General features: G+C 36.8%; 1 protein-coding gene across 5 annotated transcripts; it reads left to right on the plus strand.

Annotated features, from left to right (window-relative positions):
* The first annotated feature begins 1,993 nt into the window (after positions 1-1,993).
* On the plus strand, positions 1,994-17,354 carry LOC122092123 (F-box protein CPR1-like). 5 transcript variants are annotated; one of them, XR_006144113.1, is made up of 3 exons: positions 1,994-3,274; positions 16,805-16,855; positions 17,032-17,354. XR_006144113.1 is itself a non-coding variant. In XM_042662444.1 (2 exons), the coding sequence occupies exon 1, from the start codon at positions 2,111-2,113 to the stop codon at positions 3,239-3,241; it is 1,131 nt and encodes a 376-aa protein (XP_042518378.1). In that variant the 5' UTR covers positions 1,994-2,110; the 3' UTR covers positions 3,242-3,274; positions 17,032-17,354. The 5 variants fall into 5 exon arrangements, 4 of the variants coding, with proteins under 4 accessions (XP_042518378.1, XP_042518377.1, XP_042518379.1 ...); XM_042662444.1 differs by lacking the exon at positions 16,805-16,855; XM_042662443.1 differs by lacking the exons at positions 16,805-16,855; positions 17,032-17,354 and adding an exon at positions 13,055-16,353.
* Positions 17,355-17,589: the final 235 nt, after the last annotated feature.

The following is a 17,589-nucleotide window of genomic DNA, read 5'->3' on the forward strand; positions in this document are numbered from 1 at the left end:
ATTGTCATGCAAATTTTTTGAGTATACATATGTTTTTTAATATTGTTGGTCGAGAACACATATGTCAATGATAGAATTTATCATCGGTGGAAAAAAAAAATGTTATACTAGAAGGACGAAAAGGTAAATTTACAAATTATTCGACACCTTTAAAGAGTGCCCTTCATGAAAAGTTAGCCTTGAAAGAAACCTAGGTGAAAAGAAGGCAAAAAGTTATTTGAGTGACCCATGTAGAAAGTGCTTCCTTGATAGCCAATCTTATTGAACAATATAGAATGATGATTTGGCCATTTTCAATGTGGAGGATATATGTTCTCCATAAGTTGCAGGCTAAATCTAAAGCTTCATTCAATCAAATATCCTCTTGTGTACTGGCATGCAACTCTAAATATGTCCAAGCACACATATGGTATTACAATCAATACCATACATTTACTCCTATTGTGAAGTTAGTTTATGTTTTTCTTCCCATATAAAGGACAATCCACTCACCATCCTACGGTTCACAAACCCATATAGAGTTTTAGTATGTTCTCAAAATATACCCTCCCAATGCCTTCTCTCGTCCATCTCATGCTCGAGTTTTTCTATGCCTACGCCCCATGGTGAATGGGAATAACGCTTGAGATGCTTGTGGGATGTATTGGAGAAGGTATTTTGGGAAGATACTAAAACTCTATAGGGGTTTGTGAACCACATGATGGTGAGTGAACCGTCCTCAATGGGCATAGGAAAACTTTCTCCTATAATTTATACAACAAAAAAGGTTTTGTGCATTACTATGCATACAACCATTGGGTGGGAGTGAGTGTCTACACTGTAGCCCCTCACCCCTCTTCCAATAGCTATGTGCATGGTTGTACATAAAACCTCTCCCCATTTTATATTATTGGTTTCTACCAAAAAAAAAAAGGGAAAAAAAATCTCCTTTTGCACCCCCTACATTTAGATACAACTGGCAATGAAAATACTCAGCATGCGTGGGGCAATTTGGTCTTTTAACATATAGTTGTGTTTGGGTACACAAAACAGTAGATTGGCAGGGTTCTTTCTACCAAAATATTGAAACCTACTAGTTTTGTAAATCTTTTCACTGTATGGTGGATCATGCAATTCTCCTTTAATTAATTTAGTCTTATGGGCATCCTAGTAGGGGTGTCAAACGGTCGGATCAGGCCAGTCTCGATTGGGCCTAGTTGGGCTTAGCCACTTCTTAGGGGCTGCAACATGAATGTCCGTTTAGCTAAACATGCTTAACTAGGCCGGCATGGTACAGTTGATAATTAGGGCCAGTTGCTCTTAGGCTCTAATCAGGCTGCCATAAATGGGCCTTAATCGGGCTATAGACATATTTAACTTTAAACTGGCTTTAAACGGACCCCCTTTGAAATTGATATCTTAAATGTGTTTGAAGAGGAATACCAATAAACGGAGGCAAAGATGATCATAACAAAGAAAGATCCCATAGTTAAACTGGATTAAACCAAAGATGAGCAAAACAGCTAAGTTACAAAGGTACTCGATCTTTAACCCATGCAACTCAAATCAATTAAACTATGCATGAAAAAGGTGAATGTTCAGCTAACAATTACCACCATCTCAATTCTACATGTCACATAGCCTTAGCATTAAATACAAATATTAATAAAAAAAAATAAAAAGAAAAATACAAGCAGTAGTATTGAAGAGATCAGGCTTAAAGGAGTCGATTCAAGTCAGACTTGTAAATGTGTCGAGTCAGTCAGGTACTCGTTGGGCTAGGTGGTTACACCGTGTACTACCTATTTATAAACGTGTTGGACTTGAGCTTGACACATTTATTAATTGAGTTAGTCTGGATCGAACCATAATTGTGTCAGGCTTGGTTGGCCTACCGGTGCGGGTCCCAAATTGACACCATGACATCCTAGCACCCAAAAAAATATAAAAAACCCGGAATTTTTCTTTTATCAGGAAGTTTTGATTTCTTCTAATTTAATGCTTGCTAGTTTATTGCAGTGATAAGAGCTGTATCTTAGGGTTTCTTGGCACCAGCCTTTACTTAAGCTGCCAATCTGAGACATTCTGGATTTGAATTTAGTACATTGGATTGGGGGAAGAGAAGTTGCAGATGGAGCAAAGAAGCAAAGGCAGTACGGCAGTGCCAAATCTCCCGCTGGATGTTATCATGATCATACTTTACAGACTTCCCGTCAAGTGTCTTCTACGTTTCAGGTGTGTTTGTAAATCCTGGCGCAATTTGATTAGTGAACCAAGTTTTGTTGAGATGCACCTCAGACGATCAATTGAGAATAACCTTAATCTTATCATTTCAAAGGATTTTTTCCATTTTTACTCCATAGATTATAATGTATGTGAAGATGAAAAGAGGGCTGTAAAGCTTAATGAAACTCAGTTGCCAAATTTCATGAGAGTTTGTTCTTGCAATGGACTGTTGTGCTTATCTAATCGGGATAATGCATTTTTGTGGAATCCTTCCACCAGAGAGGTCAAGCAATTGCCAGATTGCCCAGTTAAATTTCAGAGTGGCATTTATTACAGTTGGGGAATTGGTTATGATCCGAAGGCTAATGAATACAAGGTGATAAGGATTGCGAACATTTACAAGAGTGAATTACATCTGTTTCCTCATCAAACTGAAGTCATGATTTGCACATTAGGTACTGATTTATGGAGAAGTCTGGAAAATATCCCTTGGTTCATTGATTCTAGAGTTTCAGCGATGGTTGTGGGTGGTGTTCCTCATTGGTTGGCAACAAAAAGGGGTTCTTGTATCAAACAAAGCATCATTTCCTTTGATGTTAGGGTTGAAGAGTTCCGGGAGGTTCAATGGCCTATGAATAACTGCAATGGGCAGCAATTCTGTCTCCTTTCTCGAATTTATTTGGGTGTAATCAGAGGATGCCTCTCTATACTTTCTCGTGGTTTTGGTGAATGTCTTGAGATATATGTTATGAAGGAGTATGGGATTAGGGAATCTTGGACTAAAGAGTTTAAATTTAGGCTACCAATAGAATATAGGGATGTACTATACTCTATGTCGTTTGGATTTTTAAAGAATGGTGAAGTTCTACTGCTCCAGAGTTTTCGTACAAAGCTACTTTTGTATAACCCAGAAAATGATAAGGTTAGTGATGTTTCAGTTCGAGGTTATCGTGACTGGGCTATATTGGGTTCTTATGCTGAGAGTCTTGTTTCACTTGAGTCTAAAAATGGTATTGAGGAACCTCAGCAAGTGTAATTGTGGCAATGAAGAGGCAAATAGGAGCAAGAGGTAACACCAAATCTATGTATTTATTCTTATCCTTTATCTTTCTCAATCTATTTATTTATTATACAAAGCTATATTTTAGCTCATTTGGTGTTATTGGTAATGGATTTTTCTCTCCCCCCACCCCACCCCCTTTTATGGCAGTAATATTGCAAATGGGTATTGAGACTTCTTTTTTTCTTCAATGAAGTGGCATAACTTCAATATGATTGATTTTCTGGTTATTATTGTTATAGATGGTTTGATTGTCTGAATGTGATTGACTTGGGGCATAACCCCTTCTTTTTGTTTGGGGAGGGGGCAGAGGGTTAGGGGGTAGGATTTGTTTATTTTAGTCATTCAAGAGATTTAGCCACTAGGGGTTGTTCTGCATGCTTTGATCTTCTATTCCTATAAATAGAGGTTGGATCAAGCATCCTCTAATTCACTTTCTGAAGTGATGTAGGCATAAAACTATCCATCTTCTTGACTTGGTTCAGTTTATGAATTTTATAATCTTAGTTTCTTGTTTCTCCTGGGGACTATGATGGAGCAAAGGGGTAAGAGACATTGAGAAACAAGCAAACAGAAAACTGAAAACAGCGGTTGAGGATCAAGAGCTTTGATGTTGAAATGGATTCAGTGAAGATAGTATAATGGCTCAACCGAATGACTCTCTGTTGTCTTGTGTTAAGAGGAACTTTATCTTTTTATTCTTCCTCCTTTTTGTGTTATTTTCTTAGACGGTTGAACCTGATGTTTAATTTTCTGAAGTGATGTCTACTGTGGTATTACAATGTATTACTGTATGCACACCTGAATCTTCTATGAGCAGAGCACAGAAAGGACGGGAGTCAGATCTGAGATCCACTCCACTTTTTATCCATTTTGGCAGAGTTCAAATCATAGCATCATATCCAATTTGAAAATCAGATCAGGTCTGGTTCAAATTAGGCTGTGTCAAATCTCAATCACATTCAGATCCATTCCCAAATCCTGGCTTGGTAAGTACTCATATAGCTTTAAGGTAGAAGTACAATAAGATTTAGGATAAATACCAAGATCTGATCCTATCTGCCTGAGAGGATTCACCTAGCCGGTTGTCTCTGTCTTATTACTAACCCAGTTTTTGTAAACAGTGATGTTTCTATTCATGACTCTTGTTTGGATGCGGGGACTAATCTGATTATGGATTCAACTAAGGTGTGGAGTATGGACTCCGTGGAATCAGAAGAAGTGGAGGTGGTTAAGCATTGTGGTGGCTTAGTCTTCTGCTGTTCCTGAGTCTTCCATGGCAACGGTAGATTTTTTTGATTTTGTTGATGACTTTTCTTTGGCTAAGTTGTTTATGGAGAAGGTTTCAGATCCTTCTCAGCCTTGTTGCAACCTGAAGAGTTTTTTGTTCCCCCTGTTATTACACCGGTGGAGTATTTCCTGGTGACTCTGTTCCTTTGGTTCATCCCTTAATCCATGCCAAACAGTGAAATGTGATGACTGATGAGACCCTATCCATTGAAGTTTTGGAAGGGGAGACCTGCCTACCTGACTTACCTGGTGTCAAATTAATCAACTAAAAAAGTGGATGTGTGTCAGATTTTCTGTCCCTCATATCTCGATGGTTCTCGGGATTCTTTCCCTAGCTCATTGAGGGACTTTCCTTCGGCTTTGTCTGATAGAGGGTTTGGTGTTGTTCCTCCTAGAGTATTTCCTAGGGAGGTTGAGTGTGGTGGGAAGTGTGATAGTTGTGATCTGTGCTGATGATATTGGTCCAAAGCGGCGAGGTGGTGCTGGTTCTTTTAGGGGTCCTAGGAAGAATAGAAATAGGGAGGCTACGGGTATGGATGCATCTCTGGCTGATGATTTTGATACCTTTCGTCTCTTCTCCTTAGAGATGTTCTCCAATCTCTGGACCCTAAGAGTCTTTCCGACCATATGAAGGCCTGGGTGTGCAAAATGACCACTGAACATGAGCTTCATCGGTGCTCATGTCATAGTTGTCACGACATTTAAGTGAACGAAGGCATTGGAAAAGGCCTGGATGCAAGGTGACCGAAACCGCCCTCTTACGGGACCATGGCATCACTATTCAAGGCGCTCACTTAATTGACACCTTGACAACTACTCGACGTACCAAATAGATGGTTTGAGTAGGAAAGGAGACTGATTCCTCTTCTTCATGGCAATAGAATGTGCCCCCTCAACCTAGCAGGGCAACAAATTTCTTTTTTCTCTTCCCTATCTATAATTTCTTTATTGTCTTTCTCACCTTGTTGTTCAGTATCTCGATTTAGACCTTCACCTTTAGTCAGAGATTTCGTTTTCGAGAAAGCTTCTGCTTCTTTCATAGGTTCTTTTCTTTTCTTATTCATGCGTGCCCTCAATAACTTTTGCTTTGCTGTTTGTTCTTGCTTTGTGTATCTTTATGCTCTTTGTGTGTCTGAGTTACTTGCTTTTTATCTTCATTTTTGTGATTTAGTTCGGTTGTTGCTTCGTTCCATGATTTTCTCATGTTGAAGTGTTCGAGGATTGAGATCCCCAAATGCTCACTGGAGTTTGGCATCTCATTGGGTGGTTGCTAAGCCGGGCATTGTGTTTCGTTGTGAGACCAAGTGCCTCGCCTATGACTTTAAACAAGTGCCAAAAGGTTTGAGACATTATGTCTCCATGGGTTCTATTGATAGTAAGGTTTTGAAAAGCTATTAGTGTGTATTTTGGGTTTTAGCCTCTGCTTCTATTTTACATCAGTTATAAGGTGTTAAGTATGGAATATATTTTATTGCGTTAAATTTGTATGATCCTCGAACAAGTGGGTCTTGGGCCCTTTTTTGTCTCTATGCCTCCGTATGGTAATGACCGTTATCGTTTTTGGGTTGACCTCCATTCTTTTTGTCTGGTCTGTCATTTCCTTTTCTGATTTTGGGAGATTTAATGAATTGTTGGGTCCGGAGGATAAACTGGGAGTCTGGGAGGTCGCCAGGCGACTTTGAAGACCCTAGTCGCTAAAATGTTAAGGACCTGAGTTTCTTGTTTTGGTCTTGATAAGGTTCCTTTTGTCAAGACTGGTTCGCACTTTACTTGATCTAATAAGGAGAAACCCCCTCATCTTATGAAGAGTATTTAGATAGGGTTTAACTTTTATGAATCATGGTTCAAAATCTCGTCGAAATTTTGGTATTTCGGGATTTATTTTTTTGTTGAAACGAAATAAGGCACGAATCAATATGTGTACCATATTTCGGTCGAAATTTCGGTATCGTTTCGGTATCTTGCCGAAACGATACATTCCATGCCTTATAAATACAAAATTTTGACTTTTTCTCGCCTGTCTCAGTGGTTTCGGTTCCATTTGCATATTTTGAAGGAAAAACACTCCAACAAGCCTCTAATTAGCCACATCATCACACATTTTGACTTCCATTGGACTCCTACAAGAAGATCTACACATTCAAAGCTTAGGAAAGGTAAAGTTCTTTCTCCAAACCATTTTTTTTGAAATAGTACATAAATACATGTTGGATGCTTATAGATTTTTTATATGTTAGACACTAGAGGCTAATCTATGACCTCACGGAGTTGAATTTTTTTTTTTTGGGTAGATAAATATATATTTTTTATTTTTATTTTTCTGGTTTAAAAATTCATTTTCCATTAACATAAATTGTTACTTTTTATGATAAATAGTGCCTTGATGGATGTAATTTGATGGTTTAAAAATTCATTTTCCATTAACTTAAATATTTTTCTAGTTTAAAAATTCATTTAATCATGGCTTAGAATCTTAGATGCATTGTTTATTTGTTTAACTAGGGTCATATTATATCTTGTTCTAGCAATGAAGCAGGTAAAATTTCTAGAATAGTTTGACGGATGCTACCAAACAAAGGTGCAACTCTAAACAATGTCGTGTTCTAATATTTTTGCATTTTTATGTTCTAAGCATGTTTATTAACCTTAAAATAAGCTACCTACCAAGTTTTAGGTCAAAATATGGCCGTTTGACCATCGAAATAGTCAACCGAAAAAAAAAAATACACCAACTCGGCCAAGATCTCGCCGAGTAATCTTGGCCGAGTTGGTGTTTTTGAACCCATTGAAACACTGAAACGAAGTGAAATTTCGAACCTTGCTCTGAATTAGCTTCGAGTGTTGTCGTATGCTTCTATTACTAAATTTCCGGTCATAGGGTCTGATCATAATCTCATTGTCCTTTGAATTTTTCTTAGGATGCATTCTTTTCGTAAATTGTTCCTCTTCCAAGCTGGGTGATTTCTCCACCTGAACTTTATTTATCCTTTTTTTTTTGTGGCAAATGGACCTCTTTGGGGAGTGATAACTTGATGGTTAAATACATTAAGTCGGTTGTTAAAACAATAAAAATTATGGTTTTTGGCTGTGTAGTTATCGAGGTGCTAAGGTGATGGAGGATGATAAAAAAGCAAGGAAACTCCAACAAGGCGCCAAGGCGACCAAGTTGCCAGTCCAGGTTGAGCCGGCTTGTCACGTAGCAACGCCTTGATAACTATGTTTGGCTGTTTGAATTTGTTTAATCATAATTTGTTTCAAAGGTATTTAGAATTGGAAGGTAAGGTTCCCTCGATTGAGATTAGTTTAGAATTAGAAGAGTTGGAGAAAAAGATTAAGTGGTTGTTGGATGCAGAAGAAATTTACTGGTTCCAGAAATCTAGACATTTTTATATGGGAAAATTACGTCCCCCTCCCTTGTAGTTTTCCGAAATTATGTGTGGATTCAAGGGTTTGAGCGATTTACGCCCCCCTCCCCTAACAATGACGGTGTGAGTTTTCTGTTACTTTCATACATCAAAAGACTTGAATACCCTTTTAGTAAAGATTGTCTTGATTTGAGAGGACCATTATACCCTTTTAAACTTTATTGTCCTATTAATTAGAGATTGATAAAAGGGAACTGTTGGAGAAGGTGAAGTCGATACCTATGCAAATTGCCCCTCTGCAACCAAATCCAGGTGAAGAAGAAGCCATACAACTCCGGCGAGGCTTAGTTTTTGATCGATTCATGCCGGCGAACCCATGTAAGCGAACACTCAACTGAAACCCTACACCTAACCCGATCGATTCACGCCATTCGCCGCTGCGACTGTTTATTGGGCGATTTCTTCTCCCAGATTCTGTTTTAGTGCTTTTCTTAGCCTATACATACCCAAACCCAAACCTTGCTCAGATACCCATTGATTCCATCAGAGAAAGAAACCCAAAATTCCAAGAAAGAAAAGGGCCCAAAACCCATCATCAAGCATAAACACATAATATTCCTCAAATAGATCAGTATCCAAAAATCAATGTCAGACAACAAAACACAGTATACCTGTACAAAACAATGAATCCAATTGACCAATGAAAAACAATTAAAAACATTAAAACCCACAAAAGATCTTATGATTTAAGAAGGAAAGAGGTACGGATTTTAGAATAATCAGAGATGGAGAAGAACTTGGAAATCGTTGATGCAGAGTAAGGCTTGTGTCGTTTACTGTTTGTTTAGAATTTGATTATTGATCACCAATGAAAGTAAATCTTCTTCTTCTCCTCTGATTAAGAGAATGGAGAGATATTCTTGAGATTAAAAAGGAAAAAAAAAAAAGGTTTCTATTCACGCATGGTAGATTTAAATTTCCTTCCAACTTCCAAAATCCTATTTAGAGTAGTAGGGAAGGGAACAGAAAGTCACACAGCTTCTATGTCTCAAGAAGTTGAATCTACCTAATGGATTCACTTACAATAGAGATAGAGAAGCTTCACTCTCAGCTCCTAATGGAAAACAAGAAGATATGGAAAAGGAAAATTTCAATGCAAAGAGAAGATAGATTCTTCACCAACAAATGCTCTAAACTCTAGATTCATCTCCATACACAGAATATATCAAATACAGGGGAGGGGTTCGTCGGTGTGAATTTGAGCCTCGCCGGAGTTGTATGGCTCCGCTTCCGTAAGTTAGCTTCGACTGAATCACTATTCTCCTATGTTCTCCGCTCCTGCAAGTTCGTCGTCGAAGGTTGAAGATGAATTTCGTTCCAAGTCAAGGGTGTGAAAGGTTTGGTTTTAAGTAAAGGGTGTTTTTGTAACTTCACTTTTTAAAAAGGGTATTTTCGACATTAAAATGGTGAAATCATCAACTAACAGTTTAACAGTGACCAACGGATTGGACCTAATTGTAAGAATCTTTCAAGCTATAGGCGAGGGGTGCGTAAATCGCTCAAACCCTTGGACCCACACGTAGTTTTGGCAGACTACAGGGGAGGGGGATGTAATTTTCCCTTTTTATATTTGTGATGGGGATAAAAATACAAGCTTCTATCATTCTTCTGTTAAGCAGAGGTATCGTTATAATAGGATTCCTTTTATAAAGGATTCTCATGGTAATACTGTGGATTCGGTGAGTGAGATAGGTCAAGTGTTTGGTGATAATTTGTTTGGTATTTACATGACTTCGCGACCCCTTGATCCTTCGTTTGTGGAATCTCTATTTTCCCCTTTTGTTGGGGAGGATCTAAATAACTCTTCAATAGTTATCCTACAGTTGAAGATAAATATGTTGTTTTTAGTCTTGGTGTGTATAAGGCACTTGGTTTTGATGGATTTCAGGCTGTGTTTTTTTAACATTGTTGGGATTGTATATAGGAGGATGATGTAAATTATGTTAATAATTTTTTGTTGAGGAGGGTATTTTGCCTTTTGGAGTGAATCATACTTTGATGACTCTATTACCTAAGAAGGAGAGTCATGTTTCTGTTGATAATTTTAGGCCAATTAGTTTGTGTACAATGTTATCCAAGATAGTGGAAAAGTTAGTAGCTAATAGGCTTAAACCAGTGTTAAGGTATTTATTTCTCCGTTCCATGCTGGTTTTATCCCAGGGGTCGCTAAATTATGGAGAACATTGATATGGCTCAAGAGATTTTCCATTAATTAACAAAAGAAAAATGGAAAGGTGGGTATTATGGCTATAAGGTTAGATATGTCAAAAGCATATGATCAGGTGGAATGGGGTTTTGTTTGAATGATTTTTGAGTTCTTAGGGTTTAACTCTATTTGGTGTGATGTTGTGGGCCACCTTATGTCTTCTGTCGTGTACTCATTAAAGTTGGAAGGTAATAGTGCTGGTTTTATTGATCCTTCTAGAGGGATTCTGCAGAGGTGCCCATCAACTCTGCATATTTTTATCCATCGATTGTTCCAGGTATGTAGTGATCTTAAGATATTGGAGATTTAGAGGTGTTAAAGTAGCTCGATCAACTCCTGCAATTACCCACCTTTGTTTTGCTGATGACATGTGTCTAATTTGTAGAGCTATTGTTGATGATGCCCTGTCCAGTAAGTCTATTTTGGATTTGCTTTCTGCGTTATTTGGACAATAAATTAATTTTACAGAGGTGTCTTTTTTTAGTCGAAATGTGTCATTGGAAGACAAGCAAGCCTTGTCAAAGTTGTTAGAAGTGAACGAGATGTCTAAAGATGCCATTTATTTAGCGACTAATTTATTTTATCCTTGTTCAAAGGTTGTCGGGTTGAATGGGTTAGTTAATACTTAATAGGGTTGAAAACGTCTTTCTGTTGACTTATGCTGATAGAGCTATCTTAACACATTAGGTTTATCTGCTATTTTCTCTTACTGGATGTCATGTTTAGATTTCCTTTGAAATTTTGTAAGATGCTTGACTTGATGATAAGTTCTAATTTTTGGCATGGGTCCTCGTCTTGGAGTAAGAAGGGTCATCATCTTATTTCTTGGGAGAAGTTATGCGTACCAAAAAATATTGTTGGGGTTGGGGGGGCTTGCACTTAGGACTGCTCGGTGCCATAACTCAGCCTTTTTAACGAAACTAGCTTGGAGGCTTCTATCTAATCTCAATAGTCTTTGGGCATTAGTCTTACGGGCTAAGTGCTTCCCCTCAGGCAGCCCTGTTAGATGAGGGTGTGCTGCATAAGAGAGGATCATGGTCTGGAATGGTATTTTGATTGTTCTCCTTGTGTTAGAAAAGTTTGGCTTGTTTATGGATTAGGGATGGAAATTCTACTTGGATATGGGTCGACTGTTGGATTCCATCATTGTACTCTTTTACCATTCCAAGTTCTTGTTTGAGGGCTGATGGTTTCAATTTTATTTCGGATTTAATATGTGGGGGCCAATGGAATCTTTTTTTGATTTAGAATTTGTAAGTTGTGACATGGATACAGAGTGGCAAAGACTATATGGCTGGATGCAGGAGGGTTTAAGCTGTTATTTTTGTAAGTTGTGACGTGGAAATTGAGTGGCATCTCTTTACTTCTTGTGCTTTTACCAAAGTATTTGGGCAGCTGGGATCTATTCATCCCCGTCTCATATTCATAAGTTTGGGTTTTTATTTTACATGATTATATCATTCAAATGATGGGTTCTTGGATTTGCTCATGAGACACAAGTATTCTTCTGATGAAAAAAGAATTGATAACACGAAGGCGAGGTCTATAAAATTTTTATATGGTAGTTATAGAATTTTATTGCGTTCTCTCAAAACTGAGGAAATGGTTATGACTTCCCTGTTGGGGCTTGCTTTTCTCTTTTACTGATAGATCTTCTTCTATGATGATCGTAAATATGCTTCTTTGCGTGTTTTGGTTTGTCACTCTTGTTTTTAGCTTGGGATCACCGCAATCAGCGTGGCATTAGGAAGCATAGTTGTCAAGGCGTTGCCTAGGCGACGACTAGGCGTCCAAGTAGCCTAGTTAGGGTCTGGGCGATTGTCGCCTTATTACACTAGTGCCTTACTGCGAGGAGGCAACGATTATTTTATGCCAAATATCATTTAAGTAAATAAAATAGATTTATTCATAAATAAACAAATACCCTCTATTTGAAACAAAAAAAAAAAAAAATAGTTTCAAAATCAAATTAAAAAATGATAAAAACTCAAACCCCCCCTCCCCAACAAGAACAAAAACTGGATTTTTTGGTTGTAGGGGTGATTTTCAATTTTAAAATCCTGGGGTTTTTCTCACTTTTGAAAATTTAAAAAAATCTTATCATGGTAAAACATTGTTTAAATCGAAAAGTCCTGTGTAATAATCTTTTGTTTTGATGTCCATGAAATCATTTTCATTCAGTCGATTTTAACGACATTACGCACTATAAATAAGTTTGACTGGAACATAACTTTGTCATTACAACTTAGATTTAAATAATCTTAGACTTGTTGGAAAGTTGGTTTTGTGCTATACCTAATACAAAAAAGTCTCATGTAAAAACAAAATCATTTGATCAGTTAAACTTGTTAGAGAACAATAATTGCTTTCTTATAACTTGATGTGACTTAATGTTGATTTTTGATGACTTGTTATGGCTTGATGATGATTTTTGATGATATAAAGTATATATAGCATACTAAATAATGTTGGAAACTAGGGGAATGAAAATTAGCACTAGGGCGCCTTGGTCGCCTAAACACTTAGGCACCCCATTACTGCCTTGGATTGCCTTGGCGCCTTGACAACTATGTTCAGAAGTCTAAACTTAATATTTTTTATTGTTTTAAGCAATGTTTTTCATTGGATTGTTGATTTCAAACTTTATGATCCAGTGAATTCTAACAGTTCAGCAGTGCAGTTATCTACTCCATTGATGCTTGATCCATTTCTGATTCTGTCTTCTTTGAGGTCTCCTCTGTCCGAGGATCATGCTTTGTTAATGATCGATAGAATATTTCCCCAAAAAATGCTGCTGATGCTGGATGTGCTTCCCTTGTTGTATACATAATTGCTTTACTTTCATGGGAATTGATTTTGGTGGTGTAGGAGTAGATTGTAGGCAAAGACCAGGGTACTTCTCCAAGGGCTTGAAGGAGCAAGGTTATTGTGGGTATGAATATATAGAGATAGGAACAAATTTTAAGGGAGCATGCTGTTTTTCAATCGCAAGAATCCTAATTTATGGCTGTGGGAAATATTTCACATTTTAAACAAGATGGATGTGTTGTTTAAGTACTTTAAGTCAGTAGTTTGGCAGGTTTGTATATATGACTATAAATTATGTTACTTGTATAGCTGAGAAGACCAAGAATGATCGATTTTGGATCTAACTATGGATGATGTAGGGGATATTATTTCGAGGCTTTTCTAATGAATTGTTTCTTTTCTGTTATCAAAAGGAAAAAAAAAAAAAGAGTCTAAGTCTGGTTGGCATTGACAAAATCTTGATCAGTAAGTTAGTTTCTGGTTGAAAGAAGTTTATTGGATTATAGTGCTGTTCATCACTTCTCTAAATTGGGGGGGGGGGTACTTGAATTCTAAGTTTGATTGCAATCCTATACATGGTGTTGTGTTCAGAAAGAAGTGAAAATACATTTAAAGAATTTATTATAGACCTTACCCATTGATCGTGAAAATACTATAAACAAGACTGGTGAAAAAAAAAATTTGTAACCTTATTTTTTGACCATTTAGTGTTACACACTTTTTCTTTCTATAAAGGTGAAATTCTATCATTGCACAAGAGCTTTTAAGAATGATATTGACATGTTAATATATAATCACCTTCAGATTATTTTGAAAATTTTTACTCTTATTTTGGCTCCATTTGTTTGCAAAGGTACTTAAAGGGAAGGGAAGTGAAATTTTTATATTTAAAAAGAAATGTTTGTAATCATTATCCAATGTGACTATATCATTAACTTCCGCATTTCATATTTGGTTATTACATTTCACTTTATCAAGGAAGCCCCTTCACCTTATCAAGGAATGTCTTGATAAAGCCTATGCCTCTATCCATTGGCTCTCTCTTTTCCTCAATGCATACATCACCAAACTCCCTCCACTAGCTTGGATCACACAATCTTATTATCTTCCATACTACATCCTCTAGAAATATTTACAAGAAACTTTTTCACTACAAACATGCTTGGAGCTTCCATCTTGATTTCTCTTCTTTCTGTTGGGAACATTGGAATTCTTTGGGTTATGGTAACATTATGACTAAAATCAGTTACTTTAGCAGACTATTGGGGAATTGGAATCGAAATGTCTTCGGCACATTGAATTTAAAAGTCCATTACTTCAACTCTGTACTCAAATTGGAAAACTATATCTGTAGTTTTCATCGATCTCTCGAACCTCTCTATCAGATTGGAATGGATCCTTGATATTGAAGAAAAAAATTTGCTACACAGTGTGTCCAAAGTCAATGCCAGAAAAAAAGGAAAATTGAGTTAATTTTTCCTTCTCAGGAGAGAAACGATTTGACCTTTTTAATTTACTTTCTTTCTAACCTCTTCTCAACCTCCAATCCCTTTGATCCCGCTTTCATTGAATGCCTCCCCTCCCATAACTTAGACCCTAACCCTCTCTCTCCATCCCTTCTTCTGAGAAAATCCATTGGTGCTTTCAAAGCCCCTAGACCGGATGGCTTCTAAGCCATCTTCTTTCAACATTTTGAGATTTAATTAGCTTTGATATTTGCAACCTTGTCTTCTCTTTCTTCTGTGATCTCCCCCTTCCCTCGGACATTAATCATACCTTGATTTGCCTGATACCTAAAAAATATAATGCCTCATAAGTGGGAGATTTTTGACCTATTAGCCTTTGCAATTTTACTTACAAATCTATTGTAAAAATCATGGAAAATAGGTTTAAAACTCATCTCCATAAATTTATTTTCCCTTTCTAGGCTACCTTTATTAATTTTTTTCCACTATCTTCGAAGGAAAAAAAAGTAAGACTAGGTATGTGGCCATCAAATTGGATACGGCCAAGGCTTATGATAAATTGGAATTAGGTTCCTTCGTACTGTATTTGACTATCTGGGTTTTCGTGTTGGATGGGAAGACCTTATTTGTCATTTAATCAGTTCCTCTTCCTTCTCTATTAAATTGCATGAGACGGCTTTTATTTTTTTGAACCTTCTTGTGGCATTAGACAAGGTTGTCCTTTGAGTCCTTGTCTTTTTATTGTGGCTATGGAAGGTCTCTCCCGTCCCCTTACTGCCTATAGAAACTGAACCTGTTCAAAAGTATCAAGATCTCAAGATATGCCCTTGAGATTTCTCACATTTTCTTTGCTGGTGATACCTTTATCTTTTGCAGAGCCACCCCTGATGATTTTGCTACCATCAGTTGTATTCTTGATTTATTCTTTGATCTATTTGGTTTAACTATCATCCTTGATAAAGTAGCATTGCCTTCAACTCTAATGTGAATAGTGAGACCAGAAAGAGATTATGCCAAACCATTGGAATCAAAGAAATGAATTTTGATTCTTCCTATCTTGGTACTACTCTTTTCCACCACAAAGCCAAAACCCGATCTTTCAACTCCATCATCTCCAAAGTGGAAGTAAACTGGCCACTTGGAAAGCTAACTTACTATCATTTGCTGGCCAAACCATCTTGGTCCAATCAACTCTTTCTTCAATTCCTTTCTACATGATGTCATGTTTGGCTTTACCCATGGTGATTGGCAGGAAATTAGACTTCATCTACCTACACTTTTGGAACGGTGACTTCGATAAATCTAGAAAACTTCATCTCATTGGTTAGCACAAAATCTACTCACCCAAATCTTGTGGTGGCCTTGAGATCTGTAACTCTAAGACGCATAACAAAGCCCTTCTTCTTAAGCTTGGTCGGCGTCTCCTTACTAATGAACACTCTTCATGGGCTCAAATTCTTAAAGACAAGTATTTCCATAATAATTCTATCTTTGATCAAAAGACATTGGGCAAGAGAGGATCATTATGCTGGAATAGTATTATAGGCATTCTCCCTATTCTTCAAAAAATGGTCTTGAAAAAAATAGGTAATGAGAATGATACTCTCTTTTGGAATGATCTATTCCCTCTTTATCTAATATTGGTCCTGTTGCAGCTCATAATTCGTCATCATTTCTAATAAAGGTAAATGACTTATGAACTCTAGGTAAATTTTGTTCTCCCTACTCATGTAACTAATAAATCTTACAAATTCCTATTTCCAATTGTCTTGATAGATGGTGGTGCCACCTCTTAAAGGAAGGGCTCTATCTACTAAGATAGCTGCCACTTTTCTCATAACTAATTTATATACTAACAATAGTGGGTGCTCAAACAAGTGTACTTGTTCCTACAAAAAAAAAAAACTGGTGTACTTGTTTGTCTCCATGCTCACAATGGTGTCGCTTCTTTTGAATCTGAAAATCCACCCCAAATTTAAGTTCTTCTTTTGGAGATTTGTCCATGATGGTATTCCTACAAGGAAAATCCTGTGAAAATGATGGATATTGACCCCATTTGTCGTTTGTGCCATGAAAAAAGCGAGCATACCTTTCATTTGTTTCTCATATACGAGTTTACAAGTAGAATCTGGGCTGTCGGACCTTTGGGTCTCAAGACCGATCTTCTAAACACATCCTCTTTTATTTCAGTAATCATGTACTTCTTTAATTCTAATATATTTCCAAAAGTAATTTGATTTACTTTTTCAACGTGTTTATTATGATATGCTACTACATTTGGCAACATAAGAATCATGTCATTTATGGAGATAAAAAACTCAAGTCATACTACAGCCTTAAACAGGTAGAAATTTGGACCTCTCTTTACATCAACAGCCTCCTTGATGAACATAAGGTGATATCCCTACCCCAAAACCCACTCAGTCAACAAATCTATCTGTCAGCTCAAATGTTTTTTTTTTTGTACAGGGATAACTAATTATATAAAAGAAAAAAATGTTTCTGGTTGGGCAAAAGTCCTCATAACAAAAGGGAAATGCTTCTTACTCCATGCTAACTACATGTTGACAGGAAATGGTATAGAAGCAATGGCAAGGAGTCTCCTATATGGGTCGATAAAGCAAAGAAAAATGGATGGAAGGTTGATGAGATTTGCAGTGATGAAAAGGGAATTAAGGAATTTTTGAGGAACTAATGATATTGACAAATGGCCATGGATCACAATCCTCTTCTGCTGGCAACTGAATTTTTTTCATCAAGACCTAATCTGTGTAGAAAGGCTAACAACGAAATCATCCTCATTCAGAAGTATAAAGCACTAGAAGCTATGGGTAGAAAAACTATGATAATGGATCCTGACTATTTGTTAAACTCTTTATTTACTATTTAGTATATTTGTTTTTCTTTCTCCATTAAAAAAACTTTGCTATAATAAGTAAAATAAAAATTATACGTAAAAAAAAAAGAAAAAAAAACCATGTAATATCATTACTAAATATAGTTAAAAAATATAAGCAATCACATGTTCCACCAAAAAAAAAAAAAAAAAATTCACATGAGATTATATGGAGTAATTATTCTAAAATTTTGTTTATTTAGTATGAAAATTTCACTTCCCTTCCCCTTAAA

The sequence above is a fragment of the Macadamia integrifolia genome, chromosome 10 (assembly GCF_013358625.1).
Source record: "Macadamia integrifolia cultivar HAES 741 chromosome 10, SCU_Mint_v3, whole genome shotgun sequence".
NCBI classification, from domain to species: Eukaryota; Viridiplantae; Streptophyta; class Magnoliopsida; order Proteales; family Proteaceae; genus Macadamia; species Macadamia integrifolia.